General features: G+C 39.1%; 1 protein-coding gene across 1 annotated transcript in view; it reads left to right on the top strand.

Annotated features, from left to right (window-relative positions):
* SMURF2 (SMAD specific E3 ubiquitin protein ligase 2) overlaps positions 1-24,226 on the top strand; it is a 61,905-nt gene extending 37,679 nt beyond the window's left edge. The window contains exons 10-19 of the mRNA XM_077780358.1: positions 3,143-3,301; positions 7,886-8,081; positions 9,896-9,999; positions 12,456-12,570; positions 14,725-14,903; positions 16,298-16,435; positions 19,699-19,819; positions 21,893-22,094; positions 23,278-23,353; positions 23,655-24,226. Of these exons, the coding sequence (XP_077636484.1) occupies positions 3,143-3,301; positions 7,886-8,081; positions 9,896-9,999; positions 12,456-12,570; positions 14,725-14,903; positions 16,298-16,435; positions 19,699-19,819; positions 21,893-22,094; positions 23,278-23,353; positions 23,655-23,754 (1,390 nt within the window). The 3' untranslated portion in view covers positions 23,755-24,226. The remainder of the gene's footprint in view (positions 1-3,142; positions 3,302-7,885; positions 8,082-9,895; positions 10,000-12,455; positions 12,571-14,724; positions 14,904-16,297; positions 16,436-19,698; positions 19,820-21,892; positions 22,095-23,277; positions 23,354-23,654) is intronic.
* The last annotated feature ends 1,069 nt before the right edge of the window (positions 24,227-25,295 follow it).

Raw genomic sequence — 25,295 nt, 5'->3', positions numbered from 1 at the left:
CTGCACAGTTGAAAATCTCTGTGTAACTTTTCACTCTCCCAAAGCTTTGCTAATAGCCCACTGTTGACCATAAGCCTTACTGATAACACAAACAGTTGATTAACACATATTTTGTATGCTATATGTATTACATATGTATGTATCCTTAAAGTAAGCTACAGAAAAAACGTTAAGGAAATCATAGGGAGGAGAGAACACACTTAGAGTAAGTACTGTACTGTAAAAAATCTGCATATAAGTGGACCTGCACACTTTAAACCTGTATTATTCAAGAGTTAACTGTTATTTATAAATGAAGCTATTATAATGTAAATGTTTTACTTTGTGATACAGCTTAATTAGAATCTTTCTGGGTGGCAACCAAGGAATGTGCTATATCATTAATTATTCTATCAAGGTTGTCATTTCTGTGTCTTGATGATAAAAACTGTTTAAAAAAATAATGGGGAGGAAATTATCATTTTCTTAATAAGCTCACTGAAAAAAAAAGATCCAATGGCCTAACTTTGGGAAGCAAGTTTTGTTATATAAGTTATGAAAAGAAGTGTTTTGGCGTGTGTGTATAAATTGTAGGTCAATAATGAGCTTTTCTGTAAAGTTATTTAAAATCATTGGCAGGAAATGTATAGAAGAAAAATAATTGTCTTTTTTTTAACTAAATGATTTACAGTAGTGAGAAAGTTGATCTTGTGAGCTATCTGTTGAAAGGAAAGTATGTAAGCTTGCATTAGAGGTTGAGAGAGTTTTGGGGACCAGTGTTAGTAATGTTTCTTATTCCTAAGGAAACATTCAGCTCTCAGCTTTTCATTAATGAGTACAGAGTTTCTATAAAGGTTTGAGAATATTTTGTGTTGAGTATTGAATAATGACTTCATAAAATAGTGCTCTGGATTATTTTTCTTTAGTCTCTATGTTCTAAATTGTTAGTATAAAAATGTGTATCATATCTTTTGTTTTGGAGGAATCTTTAAATATGCCTTTTGTCTGGACTTCTTATATCAAAGCAGACAGTGATGATTTAGAATATATTAAAATATCTTTACTGTTCAAAGACATTTACAAAGTAGTATAACTCAGCCACTTTTATTTTATTTAAAGATACCCAGTAAACTTAGATTTATCTGAGAAGTCCCGTTTCGTCATCTTTTGCATTTCCCTTTGAAACAGTGATTAATGCCTTGTTGTTTGTTCATTACACTGCACATGTTGTAGACTTGCAGTCCAGATCTGTGTTTTTATGGCTGCATAACATTCCATTTTTCTTTAATCATTTCCCAACTGGACATAAAGATTGCTTCCAGTTAGTTCACTGCTCTTTTAATCCATTCTTTAGAGCTCTCCCATGTGTAACTATGGATTTATAAAATTCTGAATAAAATGATTGTATAATTTTCATTTTATATCATTTGATTTATACCAAATTCTGCATTATATCAAAAGAATCAATCGTTCTTTGGTTTTAGTAATCACTTTTCATTTCTAATGTTTCCATTAAAAATCCATGTGTTTAATTTTTCCCTTTTTTGAGTTTAATTTGTTTATTTTGAAAGAGAGGGGAAGAGAGAGAGCACGTGTGGGAGAGGGGAAGAGCGGGAGAGAGAGTCCCAAGCAGGCTCTGCACTGTTAGCATGGAGCCTGACACGGGACTTGATCTCACGAACGTGAGATCATGACATGAGTGGAAATCTAGTCAGATGCTTAACTGACAGCCACCTAGTCGCCCCACCTATTAAAAAAAAATTAAGCGTTGCATAGCATAGCCATCCTGTTTGATCTCTGATGGTACTTAGGGATCTAATTCTGTGGTTTATTGTTTCTACTCACTCTTAATCATCATGACTTTTCTTTCAGGAGTGCATGGTGATCTTTGTGAGTTTGTTCGATCTTAATTAGTTGGAGTTCCGTGGACCTAAAGTGGGAGTTGAGGAAGTTTTCCTGGACTCATTTCATCTTCCCTTTGAGTTCTCAGTGTAGTAGAGAAGTTCCAGATTTCCTTTCCCAAGCTTGCTGCTGGCCTGGGGCCGAGTTTCCCACTTAACTCCTCTCTGGCAGGTGTGCCCCTGCCGCCGGTACCGGCTCCAGCTCAAGTCACCTTTTTTTTCCCCCCCTTAAATTTGAGGAGGATCCTTGAAACTTTTCCTCTATCCTCTTTGGAGAGAGACTAGCAGTGTTTTTCCTAAGCCTCAGTTTGTAGCAGAAGTCTCTAGGAGCACCTTTAAGCACAAGTCAGATCACTGTTGCAACAAATGTCTGGGTGCTTATGTGTGTCTGCCATTTTGTTTCACCAAAACCAAGAAGGGTTTATTTCAGGAAAAATCTTTTTCTAATTTGACTTTTAAAACATGATTTTGATGAGATTCATCAGTATAATTATCTATTACAGTTTGTTTACATTAGATATGTTTTTATCTTATTCTTTAAGGTCCTGTAAATCTTTGTCTACATACAGTAGTATTTTAAGACTGTGTGATACAGTAACAATGGTCTTTGATCCATTAAAAAAAGTCTTTTTACTTATTTTACTAAGTAGCAATAAGCCTTCAAGCATTCTTCCTTAGGTGTCTTAAACAGGTTCTTCATTTACTAGCTTTATATAAGCTTTCAAAATTCAAAATGGAGCAATTTTCCTTTAAAATACATGCTGTAATTATTTTCGGAATCTCTAAATTAAATAACATTTCCAGTTTTGTTATAAATTAATATGGAATGAACATTTATTTACACAACTTTGATGGTGTAATAAGGAAAAATAATTGAAGGGAGATTTTAGAAAACATTTCATTCCTTCTATCACTGACATTTGTAAAACAGTATTGTGTCAGACAAGTATTGAAGTACAGTTTATGTTGGCAAATGTTGTGATTGCTTTTATATTAATTTGAAATCTGTATTACATTAAGGCCCAGGAATGAACTTACTAAAAATGTAGGCTATATGATAAGTTCCTGAGCCATTTATGAATTGGGTTTTGGATATGCAAGTTTGTTAAACCATTGGGAATTAAAGATTCTAGCCGAACATCTCAGGTTTCTGGAACAATACATTTTCTCAGACTTCATGGAATTGTTCTGTGTCATTTACACTTGCTTGGCTCAGCAGGCCCAGCAATGAGGTATTTTTTATTTTATATTTGTTTTTGCAGGGATCTTAGCAACATCAATTGTGAAGAGCTTGGTCCATTGCCTCCTGGATGGGAGATCCGTAATACTGCAACAGGCAGAGTTTATTTCGTTGACCATAACAACAGAACAACACAATTTACAGATCCTCGGCTCTCTGCTAACTTGCATTTAGTTTTAAAGTAAGTTTTTGAAACAATACGTGTTAAAATGCAAGCCTGAACAAGAGAAGACTGAAGGTGCTTTTTGTAATGTGATAGAATGTTGTTCTCCTCAATTTTAAGTTACTTTTGTTGGACAGAATTTTATGAGAATATGACAAGTTTTACTCTGATACAGAAACATTTTAATCACACTGTACTGAAGTAGGAACCTGTCCTGAAACCTGAAGGAAAGGATATGTATCAAAGGTGCACATAGCATGCTTGAAGAGACAGGACGCTTTCTAGGGGGATTGTTTTTTATCTTTTTCCTGAGAGCATCAGACATAGCTCCAGGAGAGCTGAATCCATCCCAGGGTTTTTATGTGGTTTTTTGTTTGTTTAAAAAATTTTTTTTAAGTTTATTTCTTTTGAGAGAGAAGAAGAGAGCATGCCACGCTCAGGGGAGGGGTGTAGAGAGGGAGAGAGAGAGAATCCCAAGCAGGCTCTCCACTGTCAGTGTAGAGTCCCATGTGGGGCTTGAACCCACGAACTCTCAAATCATGATCTGAGCGAAAGTTAAGAGTCGGACGCTTAACCTACTTAGCGACCCAGGCACCCCCATCCCAGGTATTTTAAAAAATCCCCCTTATTGAAATGTAATTGACATACAGTAAACTGTGCATATTTAAAGTGTGCCATTAAGTTTTGACATGTTCTACACCTGGGAAACCATCCCCATAATGTAGATTGTGAACATATCCATCGTCCTCCAGAATTCCCTCGTGCTTCTGAAGTCCTCCTCCTGTAGGAGGGCAGCCATAACAAAACATCTCCTGCTGGCTGGTTTAAAACAACAGAAATGGCTTCTCCTTAGGATCAAGTTGTAGCAGAGCTGGTTGGTCCCCTGTAGAGGCTCTGAAGAAGAATCTGTTCTATGATTCTCTCTTAGCGTCTGCTAGTTGCTGGAAAAGCTTGCTGTTCCTTGGCTTGTAGACACATCATCACATGTCTTTGCCTTCCCGTGGCCTTCTGTGATTTGTGATACCTCTGACTCCAAATGGGCAGATTTTTCCCTCAAACCTATCAGTTCTCCAGATCTCTGGACAGCAACTAGATGTACGAGGATGAAATTCAGTTCTGACACTACGTGCGGTTAGTACCAGACCCTGCAGGTTAAGAGCTCAGTCTCACAAGACCATTACCTCTTCAGACGCCAATCCCAAGTCCAAGGCCTTCTCTGGTTCTTCTTAACTTGTAAATCAGGGAGTTCTCATGACTTCTTCTGGGGCTCAGTAATTTGCTAGAATGGCTCACAAAACTCCTGGAAATACTTTATTTACCATTACCAGTTTATTATAAAGGATACAACCCAGGAACCTCCAAATGGAAGAGGTGCATAGGGCAAGGCATGGGGTGGGGAACCAAGAGCTTCCAGGCCCTCTCTGGGCGCTTCACCCTCCCAGGGCCTCAGTGTGTTCACCAGCCTGGGAGCTCTCTGCACACTGTCATTTAGGGAGTTTATGGAGATGTCGTCACCTACATGTGATCAATTAGTAGTAACTCAGTCTCCAGCTCTCTCTTCTCCTCAGAGGTTGGGAGGATGAGGCTGAAAATTCCAGGCTTCTAATCAAGCTTTGATTTTTCTAGTGACCAGCACCCATTCTGAAGATCTCTAGGCCCCCCACTAAGAATTACCTCATTAAAACAAAAAATGCTCCTGGGGCGCCTGGGTGGCTCAGTCAGTTCAGCATCTGACCTCGGCTTAGGTCATGATCTCATGGTTTGTGGGTTCAAATCGTGCCGGGCTCTGTGCTGACAGCTCAGAGCCTGGAGCCTGCTTCGGATTCTGTGTCTCTGTCTCTTTCTCTCTGCCCCTCCCTTGCTTGTGCTCTCTCTCTCTCTCTTTTCTCAAAAATGAATAAACATTAAAAAAAAATTTTTTTTAATCACCCAGAAATTATAAGGAATTTAGGAGCTCTGTGTCAAACTGGAGGCAAAGATCAAATACTAGAACAAAGGACACTCCTGTCCTCTCTGTCACACTGGAAACAAAGGATTTTAGGAGTTCCGTGTCAGGAACCAGGAATGCCAAGTGCATTTGTTATTCCACACCTTTTTGTGTGTCTGGATCCAAATTTCCCTCTTTTTATAAGGATACCAGTGTATTGCATTTAGGGCCACCCTGATGGCAGTATGACCTCCTCTTAGTATATCTACAGAGACTGTTTCTAAATAAGGTCATGTTTACAGGTACCAAGTTTGGATTTCAACACATCTTGGCACAATTCAGTCCACAGCACACTCCATCTTCACCTAATCTCTGATCAACTTCCTGTCACTATGTATTAGTTTGCATTTTCTAGAGTGTTAGGTAAACGGATTCCTGCAGTATGTAGTCTGTTTTGTTTCTTTTACCCAGTGTAATTATTTGAGATTCAACTCTGTTGTGTGTATAGTTCCTTTATTTCCATTGCTAGATGGTATTCCATTATATGGATATACCACAATTTATCCATTTACCTGTTGATGGATGTTTGGATTATTCCCAGTTTTGGTTATGGCAAAACTATCATGGACATTTATGTGTAAGTCTACCCTCTTCTCTGAGATAAATGAGCACCTACGAGGAGAACAGCTACATCACATGATTTATGTTTAACTTAAAAAAAATGGCAGGTTGTTTTTCAGAGCGATTGTACCATTTGACACTGTCTCCCGAAGTGGGGGAGACGTGGAGTTGCTCCGGCTCCTTGCGAACATTTGGTGTGGGTCACCTACCATGTGTAGGTGTGTGGTGGCGCCCCCTTGTGGTTGTAATTTGCGCTTCTCTACTAACGCACGTCTTCTCATGTGCTTGTCTTTGTATCTTATTTGATGAAATATTTTGCCTCCTCTTTAAAAAAATTGAGTAGTTCATTAATGTTTGAGTTTTTAGCATTCTTTAGATGTTTTAGAGTCCTAAAATATCAGATATGTGCTTTGGAAAATTTTTCTCCTAGTCCATGACTTGTCTTTTCATTATCTTACAGTATCTTTTGAAACTAAAAAACATTTTTTTAATGTTTATTTTTGAGAGAGGGAGGGTGAGAATGTGAGGTGGATAGAGGCAGAGAGAGAGGGAGACAGAGGATCTGAAGTGATCTCTGTGCTGACAGCAGAGAGCCTCATGCTGGACTCGAATCCACAAACTGTGAGATCATCACCTGAGCTGAAGTTGAACTCTTAACTGAGTCAGCACCCCTCTTTTGAAATTTTGATGAAGTTCAGTTTATCCATTTGTTCTTTTGGATTGTACTTTTGTTGTCATATCTAAGAAAGGCCTAACATAGGTCATGAAAATTTTCTTCTGTGTTTCAAGAGTTTTATGGCTTTCAGTTTTACATGGAGGTCTTTGATCGATTATGAATTTAATTTTTGTGTGCGGTATGAAGTATACCCACATTCGTGGGTATTTTTGTTTTGTTTTTGGCATAGGATTAATACAGTTATTTAAGGAGTATCTTTAATATTCTGTTTTGCTTTTGTTTATATGTGGGTATAAAAAACATCTTTCATGTTTATGAGAATAGTAAATAGTGATTTGTGATTTTCATCAAAGCTGCGTTTTCTCTGGGTAGTTATATGTTTTAGGAATACAGTTTGCCCTGGTACATAAGAAACACTACGTAAAAAATCATTTTGGTTGATTTGTTGGAGACCTTAAAATTAATTTTGTTTAGTGTATTATGGCTACTGTTGCCCTTTACGTTTAGGTTAGGAAGGAGATTATGCTTCTGTCTGTTGTGTGTAAAGTTAAACTCCAAGATGATTCAGTGTCTGCATGGGTGTCCATAGTGAATTATGAGACTTTTTGTTTCCTGACAGTTTATTGGAATTAAGTAGTTCTTTATATCTTAAGGTTCTTTAAAAACAAGTCTCTAGGTAATGTGCCTTTTTGAAAGCATTCTATTTTTGCTGTTCTTGGGAGATCATTTTCGTGTATTTGTAGTAAACCATGTATGTGCACACTTAGAAGTCACTTGAGTACAACAATGTAAATGTACTTAATGCCACTGACTATATTAAAAAAGATTAAAATAGTACATTTTACATGTTATATATTTTACCACAATAAAAAGAAAGAGTAGTCACTTTATAAGGTACTTAGACTTGCTTGTAATGTGTTCATTTCTCTGTGCCAGCAACTTCCACGTGACTTTCCACATTCTTGTGGTCTAGACTTCACGCGTATAGGAAAAGGGGCTCCTGCCAAACTGCCAGCTCCAACTGTCTGTCTCTTCCAGGGAGACAGACTCGAGATAACAGGCACGGGGTTTGGCATACACCGGAATTTTAAAATGGGTGATGGTAAACTATGCAGAAAAAAATGGAGATGGTATTTGAGAAATGTGTTCTCAGCAGCTGTATAAAGCTGAATGGATAAAACTCCATTATCCAATTCCATCACTTTGTGTGGATTCTGAGACATAAACTTTGGAGCTAGTTTATTGTCATCAAAATGTCAAGCAAAGAATATCCTAAGGCCTGAAAATTATACAGGCAGATTTGCTTAATATATGGTCTTTTAAATGTTTAACTGCGATCTCTTTCATTTCAAATAATAACATTTCTGTTTACTTTTAGTCGGCAGAACCAATTAAAAGACCAACAGCAGCAGCAAGTGGTATCGTTATGCCCTGATGACGCGGAGTGTCTGACAGTCCCACGGTACAAGCGAGACCTGGTTCAGAAATTAAAAATTTTGCGGCAGGAACTTTCCCAACAACAGCCTCAGGCTGGTCATTGCCGCATTGAGGTTTCCAGGGAAGAGATTTTTGAGGTAAATTGGCAAGTCTTATTTTAAAATAGAGAAGAATTAAATTTCAGTGTTTTACTGTATTCTCTAAGAATGCTTTCTGGAACTCCTATCTCTCAAGAATGGGAGAGTTTTCACTAATTTCTTTTTTAGTTGTAGGGAATAAAAGCAGTAAGATCAGAGAATGGGATGAAGAGTGTGAAATATTCCAGTTGGTTCAGCTTAGTCTCTGCATCGCAAATACTTGTTAATGAATTTTTATATATGTATTTTTATAGTAAGCTTTTCACTCGGTAGGGGAGTGACATTACAACCTGGGAGCAAGAGTCACTTGCTCATACCGACTGAGCCGAACGAGGGCCCCTGCCCTGTTAATGAACTTTAAAAGACCACAAATAGTACCTATCCCTTACTTTCTAATTCTTCCAAAAGATGAGGGACTCTTAAGTAAAAAAATCATTTTAATTATTTTTGGACTACTTCTTTAATTTATTGAAAAATCTTCCTTTCTAGTATATTCTTTTATCTTTGGACGTCATAGCCCTAGAGGTCCAAGGCATGGGTTTCCCACCCATTAGAGGATTTGTGGGCAAAAGATGTTTGGGGATTTGATAACCCTTTTCCTAAAGGATGAACTTTTTTCTTCTTAAAAATTTTTTAAAAAATTATTTTATTACTTTTGAGAGACAAGAGCACGAATGGGGGAGGGGCAGAGAGAGAGGGAGACAGAATCTGAAACAGGCTCCAGGCTCTGAGCTGTCAGCACAGAGCCCGACATGGGGGTCAAACTCATGAACAGTGAGGTCATGACCTGAGCCAAAGTCGGACGTTTAACCAACTGAGCCACCCAGGCGCCCCTGAACTTTTTCTGTTGGAATAGCTCTGACTTTGCAAGTCAATCATTTGTATTTTAAAATAATATGAGGATGCTGGTTTAATGAAGATCACATTAATGAGTCGTTTTGTTCTTTTGAGCTTTCTTTTTCTCAGTTTTACTTTCTGTTGGTACCTCTGACCTAAAATTAGGTCAAATAGTTTTTAAAAATTTGGTATTTTAAAAATTTGGTAATTTTATGAAATTGCCTTTTTAAAAAATTTTTAATTTTTATTTTTGAGAGAGAGACAGAGCATCAGTGGGGGAGGGGCAGAGAGAGAGGGAGACACAGAATCCAGGGCAGGCTCCAGGCTGTCAGTGCAGAGCTCGATATGGAGCTTGAGCTCATAAGACGTGCAATCATGACCTGAGGAAGTTGGACATGCAACTGACTGAGCCACCTAGGCTCCCCAATCAGATTCTGTTTTTAATGTGAGTGTAGTGATTGCTGTGGTTCATAGAACTAAAATATGGAGTTTTGCCCTTAGGCTTTTTTTTTTTTTTTTAATTTTTTTTTTAATGTTTTTATTTATTTACAGAAGAGAGAGAGAGAGAGACAGCATGAGCAGGGGAGGGTCAGAGAGAGAGGGAGTCACAGACTGAAACAGGCTCCAGGCTCTGAGCTGGCAGTCAGCACAGAGCCCGATGCGGGGCTCGAACCCATGAACCGCGAGATCATGACCTAAGCGAAAGTCGGACGCTTAACCGACTAAGCCACCCAGGCGCCCCTGCCCTTAGGCTTTTAATATAATATTTATCAAATGAATTAATTTCAGTAGTATTAAGCTATATCCATCTTGTTTTTAGCAGTTCCATGAGTTTCAAACACTTAGAGTTTATCTATTAATTGGATTACTGAATAGGTTTCATCTTATTTTAATAAATGTACATTTTGTAAGCAAAATGTGACAGTTTAAATAAGTTAAAAGCACCTAGTCACAATAATATATTAAAATTTTTTCAGGAATCGTATCGGCAGGTCATGAAAATGAGACCAAAAGATCTGTGGAAGCGATTAATGATAAAATTTCGTGGAGAAGAAGGCCTTGACTATGGAGGGGTTGCCAGGTAAAGACTTGCTCCTGAGCAAATGACATATGGTTATATTCTAAGTTTGAGATACTTCTGCTGGTGAACCTTCTCTCTGATAATTTATTTTCTAGTGTAACATTTCCAAATGTTTGCAATACAGACACTGTCCTAACAGATGTATGCATGCTGGCGTTGGGATAAGTAGAGACACCACAAGGGTAATTGAGAACTCCCTAATGGGTCACGTAGCCCAGTGACTTTCTCCGAAAACTGGCTGCAACTGCGGGCCCTATGTTTTCTCTGTCTCTCTCCTTCAGTACGTGTTATTCTCTCTGCTTTACATTGTTAGGAGCCGTCTTGAGATTTTAATAGCCTGTATTCTAAACTGATTGCTGTTTTCCTTTGCTTCCATTGCCATGCTTTTTGACCTTGTTAAAATAATGTTTGTGTGTACATGTAAGTGTGTAAAATATGTGTAAAGTGTGTGAACATATGTGTATGTCATAAGTGGTTTCTAAAATGTTTCCATACAGGGGAACCTGAGTGGCTCAGTTGGATGAGTGTCTGACTTTGGCTCAGGTTGTGATCTCACGGTTCATGAGTTCAAGCCCTGCACGGGCTCTGTGCTGACAGCACAGAGCCTGGAGCCTGCTTCAGATTCTTTGTCTCCCTCTGTTTCTGTCCCTCTCCTGCTCTCATTTGTGTGTGTGTGTGTGTGTGTGTGTGTGTCTCTCTCTCTCTCTCTAAAAAATAAACATTAAAAAAAATTTCCATACAGAAGGTAATATTTATGATACAGTCATACATTTTTTTTTGCAGGTGTGAAAATTCACTTTATGTAAACGTGGCAGAAACAAAGCTTCTGTACTGAAACATCCTAAGGACCATCATGATACTTTGCTTCCCCCAATCTAAATATAGCCTAAATTAACTTTGTGTTTCCACCAAGTCCCATAATGATTACTAAGTGCTACTTGTTTTCACCTGTAGACTTATTTTTGTTCTGTGGCCTTTTTACCTATAAATGGGATAGTTTCTTTAGTTTGGATCTTTAGAATTGATCATGTGTACATCACACTTAGGACTTGGTAGTTTCTGTGGAAATCTTACGAGTTACTCATCACTAGATGTGAATGCTTGTGGGAACAGCTTGTTAATTATCTGTTGATAGAATCTAAATAGCTGTAATTATATGTAAAGTCAAATAAGTACTTGGTTTTTATGTTGTTTATTTCTTAACCTCACTACTGCCAGGGTTTGGGCAGACAACATGAAATGTGGCAGTGGACTGCTGCTTCTGGTCTTTATTGTATAGTAGAGCCCCAGAGTAGCTGGAGTCTGCTTGTGTGTATGCCCTAAATATTTACCAAGGTAAAACAGAAATTGGGATTAATGCATAAAAAAGCATAGAAGACATGTCAGGTAAGCGTTAAGTGTGTGGGTGAGCTTGCTTAGATGGAGACCATGTCCTTTTTTTGATCTCTAGGATTTTTCAAGTATTACATAAATGGTAGTGATTTGATTTAGACTCCATCACTTACAGAACTCTGAGACATTTTTCTTGTTAATCGTGTTTCACTACATTTCCTAAAAACATATTAGTCAGTCTGTTTAATCTGTAATATCAGGACCTATTTAAATAGCTTTCCTAGTGGAAGACTGACAAGAATTGAGCCTAGAAATACATCTCTTCACGTCCTAGACTAGTGCTTTTCTTTCCTTAAGATGAATAACCAGTTATCCTTCACACTTTGAAAAAATAAGGAATTTAATAAATTTAAGGTGATAGTACTGTTTATTATGTGGCTTTTAAAACACCCATGTACACGTGAAACCAGTGAGTAGTATGGAATCCACCCCTAGATGCAGGCTTGCCCTGTGTTCCTACCTGTACCAAATGCCTTGCAGTCTCTGACCACTCATACTTTTATTGTGGTGTATTTTAAAGCTTACACAAAAAAGATGATGAAATGAGATAATTTCCTTACTAAACAATACCAACAACAAAACACACTCTTGTCAAAAGTGAGAGTAAACTAATGCTTTGTTATGTATCAGAATAAACCAGTATAAATCTGCCCATGATAGGAAAGGACCAGGATAGTATAGAGCACACAGATGTTTTGAAACAAAACATTTCATTTTCTGTTTATCCTGGATTAGAAATTTATTTAGTAATTAAAAGTAACAGACCACTAGGCTGCAGCATCTAATGAGTAGTTGGCACTTCTGAATAATACTTTTATCCTTTCTGATACTGAAATGTCATAAAATTGCCCAAAATTGAGTGAGAAGTGACTTCAGTTTAGTAAAACAGAAATTTTCATTTGCTTTTAGGGCACGGTAGAATTTTCCAGTGCCATTTTATATAACTAGTTAGTGCTTTATGTTCTTTTATTTAAAAATTTCCTTGCTGAAATGATTAATTACTAGCATATCTTAATAAAAAATTCATCAACAAAAAATTTCTTGTGTCCCATCTTGCTTTCTAGGGAGTGGTTATATCTGTTGTCACATGAAATGTTGAATCCTTACTATGGCCTCTTCCAGTATTCAAGGGATGATATCTACACATTGCAGATCAATCCGGATTCTGCAGTCAATCCGGTAAGATTGGTGGTTATGACGATGTGAATTAACCTGTGACCTGCAGTGCTTTTGATGTTGAAAAGTCAGTGTGATTTAAGATGAAGGATTACTGTCCTTGTCCTAGTCACAACAGCAAGTTGTCTTTAGAAGATTTTCTCAAGTAAGTGATTATGGGTATGTGCGGTAGTTTGTGCTCCAGGATGTTTACTGCATCACTGTCTATAGTAGTCCTGTCTGGAAGCAACATCACTGTCCATAAGAGAGGGACTGAGTAAATTATGACATGAGGCAGAATTACAGTAATGGCTTAAGAGGTTAGGTTCTGGAATTAGAAAGATGTGAGATCATATCCGGATCCTATACTAGCTTTGTGATTAAGCCTCGGTTTTATCATTGCTAATAATAATAAACTTAGCTTGACACTCAGAGAAGCGTTGTGACAATTAAATGGGACCCTGCACATTAGGTATTAAGCATGGTGCTGTACATTGTTAACCCTATTATATATTATTAAGCACTCAACAAAAGTTAGTAGCTTTTATTAATTTGTTGTTTTTATGTTATGTCTGTTAACTTTCCATAGAATGGCATATTATATAGCCACTAAAATGATACTATGGGACAGTAGTTAATGACATATAAAGATGTTATTCATGATATATTAAGTGAAAATAAGGTTACAGAACAGTGTGATACAATTTTGCTAAATATGTGGGTTTACAAACATTGAAAAAGCTCTATACTATAATATTGATGGAAGTTATTTCTGGGTATTAGATTATGGGTGATTTTTTGTTTTTGCTTGTCAATACTTTCTAAATGTTTCTTTTGAAAAGAAACAAAAGCTATTTTTAAGATACAAGAGAGGTTTAAAGAGGAGCTTAAGGGGCCCCTGGTTTGGCTTAGTTGGTCTGATTTCAGCTCTGGTCGTGATCTCACAGTCATGAGATGAAGCCCCATGTCAGGCTCCATGGTGGGAGTGGAGGCTGCTTAAGATTCTCTCCCTCACTCTCCCTCTGCCCCTCCCTTGCTTGTGCTTGCTGTCTCTCAAAAAAAATTTTTTTTTAAGAGCTTAAAGATTACTTATTACCTGGAGAAGTAAAAAGAGTTTAAAATGCAAATAACCAACTAACAGTTTATCATGATATACAAATACATCCAAACATGGTAGAAATGTTAGATTCATTGCAGCAATCCTTTATAAAATTGGAAAGATTTTAGGTGAAGATTGTGCATGGGAGCCCATTACTGCCACTGTAGTAATTAGAGCTTGTGTTTGTGGAGTGTTTATTGTGTGCCAGTCCAGTGCCAGGGGCTGTGGCTTCTCATTTTACTCTGTTTAGAGACCTGCTTGAGATATTGTTGGTTTTTTTTTTATGTTTATATATTTTGAGAGAGAGCGAGGGAGAGAGGAGGAGAAACATGATGAACAAGGGAAGGTCAGAGAGAGAAAGAGATTGAGAGAGAATCTCAAGCAGGCTCCATGCTGTGAGTGCAGAGTCCAACGTGGGGCTTGATCCCATAAACTGTGAGATCATGACCTGTGCCAAAACCAAGACTCGGATGCTTAACCCACTGAGCCACCCAGGTGCCCCGAGATGCTGTTCTCACACTCATTTTTCCAGAATTGGAAAATGAGCCCTATAGGGATTAAGTAATCTGCCCTAATATGCATAGGTAGTAGCTTGGCAGAATTAGACTCTGTGCTCTTAAATCTGTGATGTTTTGAAGTTCAGTTTCTGGTTAAGTTCAAGGAAATAGGAGGTTTAGGATTGAAAACTTTTCTATGACAGAGCCAGGATTGTAAAGGGCTCAGCAGGTGAGATAGGCGAGGAAGAGAACAGATCAGTGAGTGGTTTCATGAAACTATAATGGGAGTGTAGTTTGGACTTCATTTCTGAAGATCATTTTCACAAAGTGACTGTACTCTCTGGGAGAAGCATTGTCCCTGGTGTAATATTTTAGCAATGGAGAGAATCCTGAACATGCGCTATAGAAATTCTCCCTAATGATTATGACATATCTTTGATATGATAGCCTACTCCATATAAATAAGTTGTAGAATGTATAAGTTGTTACTTATAAAAAAGATGAATGTTGCTTAATTTCTATTAAAAATTCCCTGCATAGTACCTAATTGAGTATTTATGTGTAAACTTTTCTCAATTTCAGGAACATTTATCATATTTCCACTTTGTTGGACGAATAATGGGAATGGCTGTGTTTCATGGACATTATATTGATGGTGGTTTCACATTGCCTTTTTATAAACAGTTGCTTGGGAAGTCAATTACTTTGGATGACATGGAGTTAGTTGATCCAGATCTTCACAACAGTTTGGTGTGGATACTGTATGTATTGAGTCTTGTATCTGTTCATTATAGTTAGAATGTGAGCCTTAAAAAAAAAGATGTGTGTTTCAAAATGGATGTACTTTTTAAAGAAATTTTTTAATGTTTATTATTTATTTTTATTTCTAAAANTGGGGCTCGAACCTACGAACCATGGGATCGTGACCTGAGCTAAAGTTGGACGCTTAACTGACTGAGCCACCCAGGTGCCCCTAATGTTTATTTTTGAGAGAGAGCACCCCTGCATGTGCAAGTGGGGGAGGGGCAGAGAGAGAGGGAGACACAGAATCCAGGGCAGGCTCCAGCCTCTTAGCTGTCAGCACAGAGCCCAATGTCAGGCTTGAACCATGAGCTGTGAGATCATGACCTGAGCTGAAGTCAGACACTTAATCAACTGAGCCACCCAGGCACCCCATCAAAATGGATGTACTTTAAAAAAAAAAAGTTTTTTAAATGATGCACAGAAAATATTGAGATTATCTGAGTGTTAGGGCCACATACGACTTTCCCTCTTTCTGTTGCTTTCCTGTGTATTTCAGATTCCTAAAAATTAGTGTTACTACTCTAAAAGGAAAAAAAAGTAGTATATTCTGTTTTAAAAATTACCACATGTAATGATTTCCTTGACATGATATAAGTTCTGTTCCAGTCCCACATGGTAAGAATAGTGAATTCCTGCTGAATTTGTGATTGTTGAAACCATACTTTAAAAGGGGATCTGTAAGAATTCTATTTTGTCAGAATATTTATTTATGAGTATACATTGCCAAACTTATTTTTACCAAATACATGAGTAGCTTTCTATTGAGATCCTCAGGCATTTAGTTGCTCTTGGGATACCCGGATTCAAATAAGGCTTCTTGGGGCGCCTGGGTGGCTCAGTCAGTTAAGCGTCCGACTTCAGCTCAGGTCGTGATCTCACGGTTCGTGGGTTTGAGCCCCATGTCGGGCTCTGTGCTGACTGCCAGCTCAGAGCCTGGAGCCTGCTTCCGATTCTATATCTCCCTCTCTCTCTGACCCTCCCCTGCTCACGCTGTCTCTCTCTCTCTCAGAAATGAATAAAACATTAAAAAGAAATAAAAAACAAAAAACAAGGCTTCTTACCTGAAAGCTAAACATATCTGAAGTTTTCCCTATAAAGCCCAGCTTTGGCCAGAGCTCTTTGCCCTTACTCAGGAAGTGAAATGTTTCCTGTGTTGATGAAAGTTAAAGCTCTTTGACTTTTCTGTGCAAGAACTGGGAGGTATGATAGCATAAGTACTAGCAAAACGAATCTGATCTAATTTGTCATGTTATAAAACTGTCTTATTTTATCTGTCTTGCCACTTAAGAGATCTGTAGGACCTGTATTTTCGATTTTCTAGTTAAATATCTTTTCTCTTTTCGTTTTCTAGTGAGAATGATATTACAGGTGTTTTGGACCATACCTTCTGTGTCGAACATAATGCATATGGTGAGATTATTCAGCATGAACTTAAACCAAATGGCAAGAGTATCCCTGTTACTGAAGAAAATAAAAAAGAATATGTCAGGTACCCACTTCTGTGTTTTCAAGCATGAGAATTGTTTTAATGCTCATGAGTGGCCATATGGAGAAATACCGAAGTATTTAGGTAGTGTTACTTACTGCTGCAAAGTAGGCCTCCGCAGAATTGAGTGGCTTAAAAGCAACCACCATTTCTTTTTTCTCACAATTCCGTGGGTCACTAATAAGGTTAGAGAACAACAGGGCCAGCGTTCTCCTCCTCCCTGTGGTGTCACCTGGGGGTCACATCAAGATGGCCTCTTTATTCACATATCTGATGCCTCAGCTAGGATGGCTCAGATGGCTGGGGACTGGCTGGAATGGCCACTGGGTCTCCATCTGGGGTCTAGGTCTCACTGTAGGCGGGGCCTCCCTGGTTATCCCCAAGTGGTACCTGAGGACCCACCTTTTTAAAAATTTTATTTTTTTAAGAGCGAGAGTGTGAGCAGGGGAGGGGCAACAAGAGAGAGAATCCCAAGCAGACTCCATGGTCAGTGTGGAGCCCGATGCTCAACCGACTAAGCCACCCAAGTTCACCTACCTGAGGCTTCTTAATTGTCCCCATGGCATCTCTCTTCTCAGCAAGATAGCCAGACTTCTTATGGAGTGGCTGGCTTCCTGGAGCACAAGAGCAGTTGTCAGATCTCTTTAAGGCCTAAGCCTAGAACTGGCCAGATCATCTCTGCTGTGTTCTTTCTGTTAAAGTGAGTCACGAGGCAGCGCAGGCTTGTGTGGAAGAGGGGCTGTACAGAGGCAGGAACATCCAGGGACGTGCATGCGGCTGGTTGTGCAGCTGCCGTGGCCAGCTGCCAGCACTTCTGTCCTGGGGCAGTAGCACCCGTCCTGTTTAGAAGTAAGCACGTTGTGAGTTTAAGGCATAAATATGAGAAAATAGCCTTCAAATTTTATATAATCACCTGGTGATTGTGGAATTTAGAAGTATTGGGTTAGATCATTTGGCGTGTGGTAACTAAAGTTCTTCTAAACTTAAAACCATGGTAATCAGATGTGGGAGTTTGTGCTTTGTTTTACTGTATATACGCACAAATTTCTTTAAGTCTCATTGGCTTAAATTTTCCTGGTTGACACGTGAGGCCCAACAGTCTGCTGGAATAGCTTTTTTGGAAAGCAGTTCGGTAACAGCTACTAAAATGAAAATGCATCCTCGTTAGTGTAGTGGTGAATATCCCCCGCCTGTCAAAATGAAAATGCATCTGCCTTTTAACCAGCAGTCCCGTTTTTAGGAATCTAGTCTATGGAAACACAATTAAAGAAATATAAATAAGGATGTTCAATTAAATATTATTTGTGAAAACAGCTGAAAACTGATGAAATGTTTTTAGGGGAAAATGATTAAATACATACATTCAACAGAATATTATATGGATATTTAGAAGAAAGAGACTGTCTGGGACACCTGGGTGGTTCAGTCAATTAGGCATCCACCTGTTAATTTCAGCCCAGGTCATGGTCTCACGGTTCATGAGTTTGAGCAGGGCATTGGCTCTGTGCTGACAGCGCGGAGCCTGCTTGGGTTTCTCTCTTTCTTCGCTCTCTGTCCCTCCCTCACTTGCTCTCTTATCTCTCTCTCAAATAGATAGATAGACAGACAGACAGATAGAAGATGTCAGATTTAGAAAGCAAGTTTTAGGGGCGCCTCGCTGGCTCATTTGGAAGAGCATGTGATTTTTGATCTCGGGGTTGTGAATTAAAGCCCCACAGTGGATGTAGAGATTACTGAAAACAACAACAACAAAACCCACAACTTTTTTTTTCAAGCAAGTTTTATAAGAATTCTATGAGAAAAAAGTCTGTTGTTTTATAATTATGCAGAAGATGTCCAGGGAGACTGCATAGCAGGTCACGTGTTGGCCTGGGATAAAGGTGGCAGCAGAGGGGGGAGAGGGTAATAGGGTGGGCTCTCAGTGCAGACTCTGTCTCCACATTTAACGTTTGCTTTTTCCTTACAGAGAAAATAAGCGTGTATTACACTTCAAATTTGGAAAAGAAAAGAATGGATGGGAATTTCCTGAATTTCAGTAATGTGTCACTTTAGGGTCCTAGACCCCATGTGCCAAGACTCAGTCATGCTTTTAGCACGCTGTCCTATCTCCTACCAGATACAAATTTGACAGAAAAGGGTTACAGGGAAAACTTGATGGATGTGTAATTTTGCCATCCTCTCAAACAGACTAAAAGGAGGTCCACCAAAGGATCTGATGTTAAATAACTTATTACTTAAAGTAGAGAATTGTTTCTCCAAGTTAAGAGGAGATGTTGACATATTTGGCAGATGAATGAATAGTTCTGAGATTTTTGAGATGGCGAAGTTTTCCTGGGTAGACTGATTTTTTTTTAAAGGCAATTGAATTATAAGTCCAAGTAAAAAATATAAATGAAGCTACACATTAGATACAGTTTGGTATGCTTTTAAAATTTTATTTATTGTACTTTTTATTTTACTTATATACTTATTTAATTACATCTTCCAGTTTTTATAAAGCCTCCAGGGAACAGAATATTTAATCAGAAAGTGCACAGTCTTGGCTTTTACTGATCTCATTTTGGATATGAGGAGTGTCTTTACCTCCTCTTCCCCTACCCACCACCCCCCAAAATAGAAGCAAAACACCCAACACCCTCAGATGACATTTTCAAGCAAAACTAGAAAAATAACCAGTTTTGGTTGCATGGGCTGTTTTTTCTGGTTGGTGGCATGCATGCTGGAATTCAGAAAAAGGTTTCATCCAGATTAAAAAAAATTTTTTTTTTTTTTTTTTTTAACATTTATTCAGTTTTGAGAGACAGAGAATGAGTGGGGAAGGGGCAGAGAGAGAGGGAGACACAGAATCCGAAACAGGCTCTGAGCTGTCAGCACAGAGCCCGATGCGGGGCTCAAACCCACAAACTGTGATATCATGACCTGAGCTTAAGTCGGATGCTAACCCGAGTGAACCACCCAGGCACCCCAGTTTCATCCAGATTTTAACTCCAGACCCATCGAATCTCTAGCTGCCTTGCCGTTGACCCACCCTCTCCCTGATTTGCAGAGTTGCTTTGTTAGTGGAAGGTTTCCACCTTTTAACGTACAGTGAGCTGCTTCCCAGCTTAGGCTCCAGCACACTTGGGACTCTGAGATTCCTTTAGACTCTGGACGAAACTCTTAATGCCAGGTGCTTGTGATGCGCCGTGTGGCTAACGTAGAGATTCATAATCATTACCAAACCTGAATACATTGGATCACATGAAACCCCTGCTCGATGTTTACAGGCTCTACGTGAACTGGAGATTTTTACGAGGCATTGAGGCGCAGTTCCTGGCTCTGCAGAAGGGATTTAATGAAGTAATTCCACAGCATCTGCTGAAGACATTTGATGAGAAGGAGTTAGAGGTCAGTGTATTAATGTTATGACATCATTTAGTGTAACAAGGAAAGGTTGGGAATTTTCTGTTAACTGAGTTTTAGAAGGAAGCCGTATTGCTGGTGCTTTAGAAGTTTCATGGTGCGCTGCTGTGAGAATAGTATTCACGGCAAGTCTTTCCTGCTTTGGAATTGTTACAAGTAAGCTGTCTCTCTTATACTGTGAACATTCTTAACTTATTTGTCCATATTATCCTTCCTTATTTTCAACCGATTTCCTGTCTTGGTTGTACATTCTTCTAATGTTGTTTTCTTTTCCCTAATTAAGTGGCTGTTGATTTAATTAAATACAGCTTTGTTACTTTGTCTCTACCATATTGCAATTTGTTTGAATTAGAAGCCAAGTCTCAATTGGATTTACATTAACTTTTGCAAAAAAGCATTTGATAGTCGAGATCATAGAGGCAGTAATTAAAATACTAAGGATAAACTGCATCTAAACATCTCTCCTCTCTTTGGAAATATTCATTACTAACAGTAGCAGTAATAAACAGTTAACTGTTTTGTCTTTGTTTTTGTTAAAGCTGGTCCTTAAAGCACCTTTGGTCTGGTTTTATAATTAAGAACTTTAACCAAATACATCTGAATTTCCACTGAACTACTTTGAGAAAACAGTGAGGTTTTATTCTTCCAGGGGCTTATTTTAATTAGTGGCTAGGGATAGTATATATATTTGAAATCTGCAAATAAATGTAAAACATGATTTTATTCATTAACTTCAGTGTCCTTTCTAAACTAAATCTGTTAACAGACCTGGTAGCAAATCTCAAAAGATTGGTTTGACTCCGTATCATCCCCATTCCTTTCGTGATTGAGCTATTCATTAGTGAAATGGCCGGAAGGAAGTGGTTAGGAAGAGGAAGAAAACATAGCAAGAATGGTAGCAAAGTTGAAATACAGTCTATTTTTATCTGTTCATACAATGAATGAGGAATTTGGCCTTATAATTACCATTCCTCTGGTAATTTAGGAGATATCTTTTGTGTTATAAATGCTTCTGTAATGCTATTTGTATCACTACCTCCCTGTTTAGTGTGGCTGTGATTTAGTAATCTTTCCAGAAACCTTTGAAAGCTTTCGTGAAGATTTTATTCAGTAGACTTAGGATTTATTACATACTTTCTACTGCTAATGAAATTAAAAAATTTGTATTAAAAAAGTGTGTATGTATGTATGTTTATATATGTATATGTGTGTTATATGGGATTAGCAAGAACTAATTATAAAATTCAGGATTTGCAGGTTACCTTATGCTTTACTTATACATTATCATCATTCACTTTTCTAAGTATGTTATTGAGGTGAGTGAGTCTTGGGCCCTAAGCAGGTGTGAGTATCGATAGCATCAGAGTGAGTTAGATACGGCTCATCTTGGCTGACGCTGCATCAGGATGTCAAGCAGAGTTCTCTGTCAGTACAGGCATGTATTTCGTACTTTGATACAACTTGAAGATGAGCAGAACTGCTTATTCAGCACCATCTCTTGAGCTCCTGAGCAATATGGCTCTTTCACAGGGTGTTGTGGGGCAACTGTTCCTGCCACATGTCAGTGGAGGAAATGGCTGGCCAAGGGAGGTGAACTGAATTGCCCAAACCCCAAAGCGAATACCTGTTACAGCCCAGAATGGTACGATGCAGGTAGTAAGGAAGGCACATATACACTGTATTTACTCTTTGAGTCCAGTTGCTGTCCATGAAACAGAATTTAGAATTTGGTGAAACTTCAGAACTTTGGTCTTGTCGTGTTGAGGAGAGTGGTGGTTCTCAGACCCTGGGGAGGGACGTGCAGTAAGCAGGGACCCGGGGAGCTTTTCAAATCCAGGTCCCTCACATCGCCCCAGACTCCCAGAATCCGAATCTCTGAGCATGGGACCTGATGGGGTGTATATTTTGAAAAGCTTTCTAGAGGATTATGATGTGTACCCTTGCTGATTAAGAGCCACCATATAAGAGCCAGCACTACAAATTGAAGGTTCTGTTTTGAGGAACTTTTGGCTTGACTTGGATTTCCATTGGCTCATTAGTTGTGCAATATTTTAACAGCTCATTATTTGTGGACTTGGAAAGATCGACGTTAATGACTGGAAGGTAAACACCCGGTTAAAACACTGCACACCCGACAGCAACGTTGTCAAGTGGTTCTGGAAAGCTGTGGAGTTTTTTGATGAAGAGCGAAGAGCACGGTTACTTCAGTTTGTGACGGGATCTTCTAGAGTGCCTCTGCAGGGCTTCAAGGCCTTACAAGGTAGAGGAGCCGGAAGAGCACGTGATGCCGCATCCGGGGGGTTGGGGGAGGGCGTCGCTGTTTGGTTTCCATAGTTTATGAACCACGGGCTTAGAAACAGATTCTCTTTGTTCTGTTTAGTATCTGTAACTCTCGGATCTTGATACCTTCTCCTTCCTCTCCTTGGTTCTCTCCCCGGAGCCTCTCCTGCCAGGGTTCTCTGTGCTTGTAGTGAGTGCCGCACGCTGGAGACCATGGGTGCCGACGCTCGCCTTGCCTTTTCTGGGCACCTTGCTCTTAACTCGCGTTGCACCTTTCTGTAGGGAAAGCTGGTCCGCGTCCACCCAGCTTCACACCTCAACCCTGCAAAACTTGCACCCACATGGGATGCCTCTCCCCTCTACTTCTTTGTTCTTTTAATAGAAAGAGGCAGCATGAGTTGTGGAAGCTGTTTGTTTGGCCAGAGCACTTTCATTATTGCCTGACGTACCGTTTATTTACAGACCTAGTCCATCTGTAAGAATGGNAATATCGCTCATGATGGCGGAGCTTCAGGTGGGGGCAGCTGCTTCCTTTACCTCCGAAGCCGCTGGCGGTGACTGAGGACATACAGAGCAAGACGGGTACCTAATTCAGCAGTACCGTGGCCCCAGTGCGCCTGTCAGAAGCCCGTGGGGAAAGCGCACTTGGAGTTGTGCTCTCGTTCCCTGTTTGGAGAGCAGACAACCCAGATGTGTAAAGTGGAGCTGTATTTTGCATACCCTTTGATGGGGCATCTCACGGTAACTGAGACTTTTTCCATAGGCTGCTAATCTTTTGTTCCCGGCCAAGTTTGAAGCATGAAACCTGAATTTGTATTTAGGGTGTCATCTTTTTGAATCTTGAGCTTGGATTTGTTCATTTACTTTTTGTCTCATACTTTCGGCACATTGGTTTTTTATAGAAGATAGAAGTTGGTGAAGGATTTCTAGCCTGGACTTTTTCTCGAACTGAAATGCTAGCGTATTAAGGAATCCAGTGTTCTCCAAGGTCATTTCCAGCTTTCAGAACCCAGGTTCTTTTCCTGCTGCCCTTGGCGGTTTGTGCGGAGTCACCAGTATCCCCATCCCTAGGTCCTGTGGTTTCCGTACCAGCTTTATTCCGAGGTTCTGGAGGCCGGTGCGGGCGCCTGCGGTGACGTGACGCACACGTGCTTGTTTTGCAGGCGCCGCAGGCCCACGACTCTTCACCATTCACCAGATCGACGCCTGCACCAACAACCTGCCAAAGGCCCACACGTGGTGAGCTTTCCTGTCCTTCCATGTATGTGCGTGTTCGTTCTAAACCGGTTTGATGTTTCATTTACTGTTCTTAATACTAAAAGGACCTCTAAACAGAATGATAAGCAGCTTTTAAGTGGCTTAAGATTATTCAGAAATTGGTTGGAAAACCTAAAAGTGGCAGTTTCTGCTTTAGAGAAATACAGACTTTTGTAATTTTCTTTGTGTCCCAAAAAGTGACGTGACCGTATTAATACACGCTTGTGAGGCCGGTTTGCTGACTTTGAATAAACTGTGTCAAATCTGATTTGCTTATTTTCAGCTTCAATCGAATAGACATTCCGCCCTACGAAAGCTATGAAAAGTTATACGAAAAGCTGCTAACAGCCATCGAAGAGACATGTGGGTTTGCTGTGGAATGATGAGCTTCACGGATTTACCCCGGACTCTATTTATACCCTGACCGACAGCCTCCTCTCAGCAAAGTTGCCTGGAATGCTGAAATACAGGAAAATGCCCCCCCCCCAAAAAAAAGTTGAGGACACTGTGAGGGGAGGACAGTTCTGAAATTCCTTTTCGAGGAAGAAAAAGAGGTCTTTATGCTTTGCCATGAGGCCACACTCAGCTGCTATTTAAACTTAATATCTTGAACCTAAAGAATGCTGACTTTTCCTACATTTCCAGAGTTAGGCAGTATTCTACACTTAAAGACTACTACTATTTTTATAAAAAGGTAAAACCTATTCAGATCGCTCCACAGATTTCAAGGCTCTCAGACATCAGCACAGCTCCAGCAGTCGGTACACGTCACATTTCATTTGGATCGAATACATGATTTTGAACCGTTCCTGTACTTGCTCTTTGTAAAAAGAAATAAAATTATTTTGAATGATTCTACCTTTGTAAACAATTGGCTAAAGGAATCATTATCTTTAAGAAAAAAGCCATTTACACGTTTAATTACATTTTTCTATAGCAAAGCATTATATTTTAAGAGCATTATATGTTTCAACCTAGCCTAAGTGAGTCTTTTGTATATTTTTCGAGCACGAATTTCCTGGAACACAGCTACAGAATTTGGGTTGTCAGATTCCTGATGTAACCATCTAGTCTAAATTTAGTAGCTTATTTGATACAGTAAGATGCATTCAGGGGCTCCTTGTTTTTAAGAGACTTTTAAGAATCCTAATTTTTAAATCTTGAATCAATATGATCAGGTATTTTGGATTTACTTTTCATCTTAAATGGAAATACTGCATTTTTATAGCTCCTCAGATCGTGTGGATGGGATGGGCTTTTCATTCTTCTGCTGGGTCAGCTTATCTTTAATATAGATGCTGTTTCTCTGCAAACCAAAGTCTCCTATGACAAGTGCACCTAATTTATACTATATTTCAATTACGGTCTGAGTTTCTATCAAGTAAACCATCCAGAATCTTTGTTTAGCTGCTCATGATGTTTTAATCAGCTAAAATTACAAAAAAGGAAACATTTTATTTAGCAAGCATAGAAAATCCTGTTTTTACCTAATAAAGTGGGTGTGGGATGGGGCAGGAGGTAGGATTACTGAAGAAATAGTGATTCTAAATCTATGGTATAAGTTACTTGAGAACCGAAGAGTTCGTTTTGCAGGTGAGGGAATCCCAGTTCCCTGGGTGTTGATCAGCATCTGATTGTGAAATGTCCAGATTCAGCTGTCCGGGTGTGGGGCAGGTCGTGTGATCCAGAAGGCAGCCAAAATTCTGGAGTGAGGGATTGAAAACATCTGAAGTCATGGATGAATTTTTTAATTCAACTTAGAAATATGCACTATTATATATATATATATATTTTTTTTTTTTCTTACATTGATGTGAATCAAGGGCAAATTTTAATGAGATAGCTCTGTTTAAATTTTGCAGCTTAATTATCAAGGGAATAGGTCCTTTGTGTTCTTTCATTTGATGGATTGGTTTCCAGTCTG

This window comes from Crocuta crocuta, unplaced genomic scaffold, assembly GCF_008692635.1.
Source record: "Crocuta crocuta isolate KB4526 unplaced genomic scaffold, BGI_CrCroc_1.0 scaffold288, whole genome shotgun sequence".
Classification (NCBI taxonomy): Eukaryota; Metazoa; Chordata; class Mammalia; order Carnivora; family Hyaenidae; genus Crocuta; species Crocuta crocuta.
Note: the sequence above shows the minus strand (reverse complement) of the source record. Positions and strands in the feature narration are given on the sequence as shown.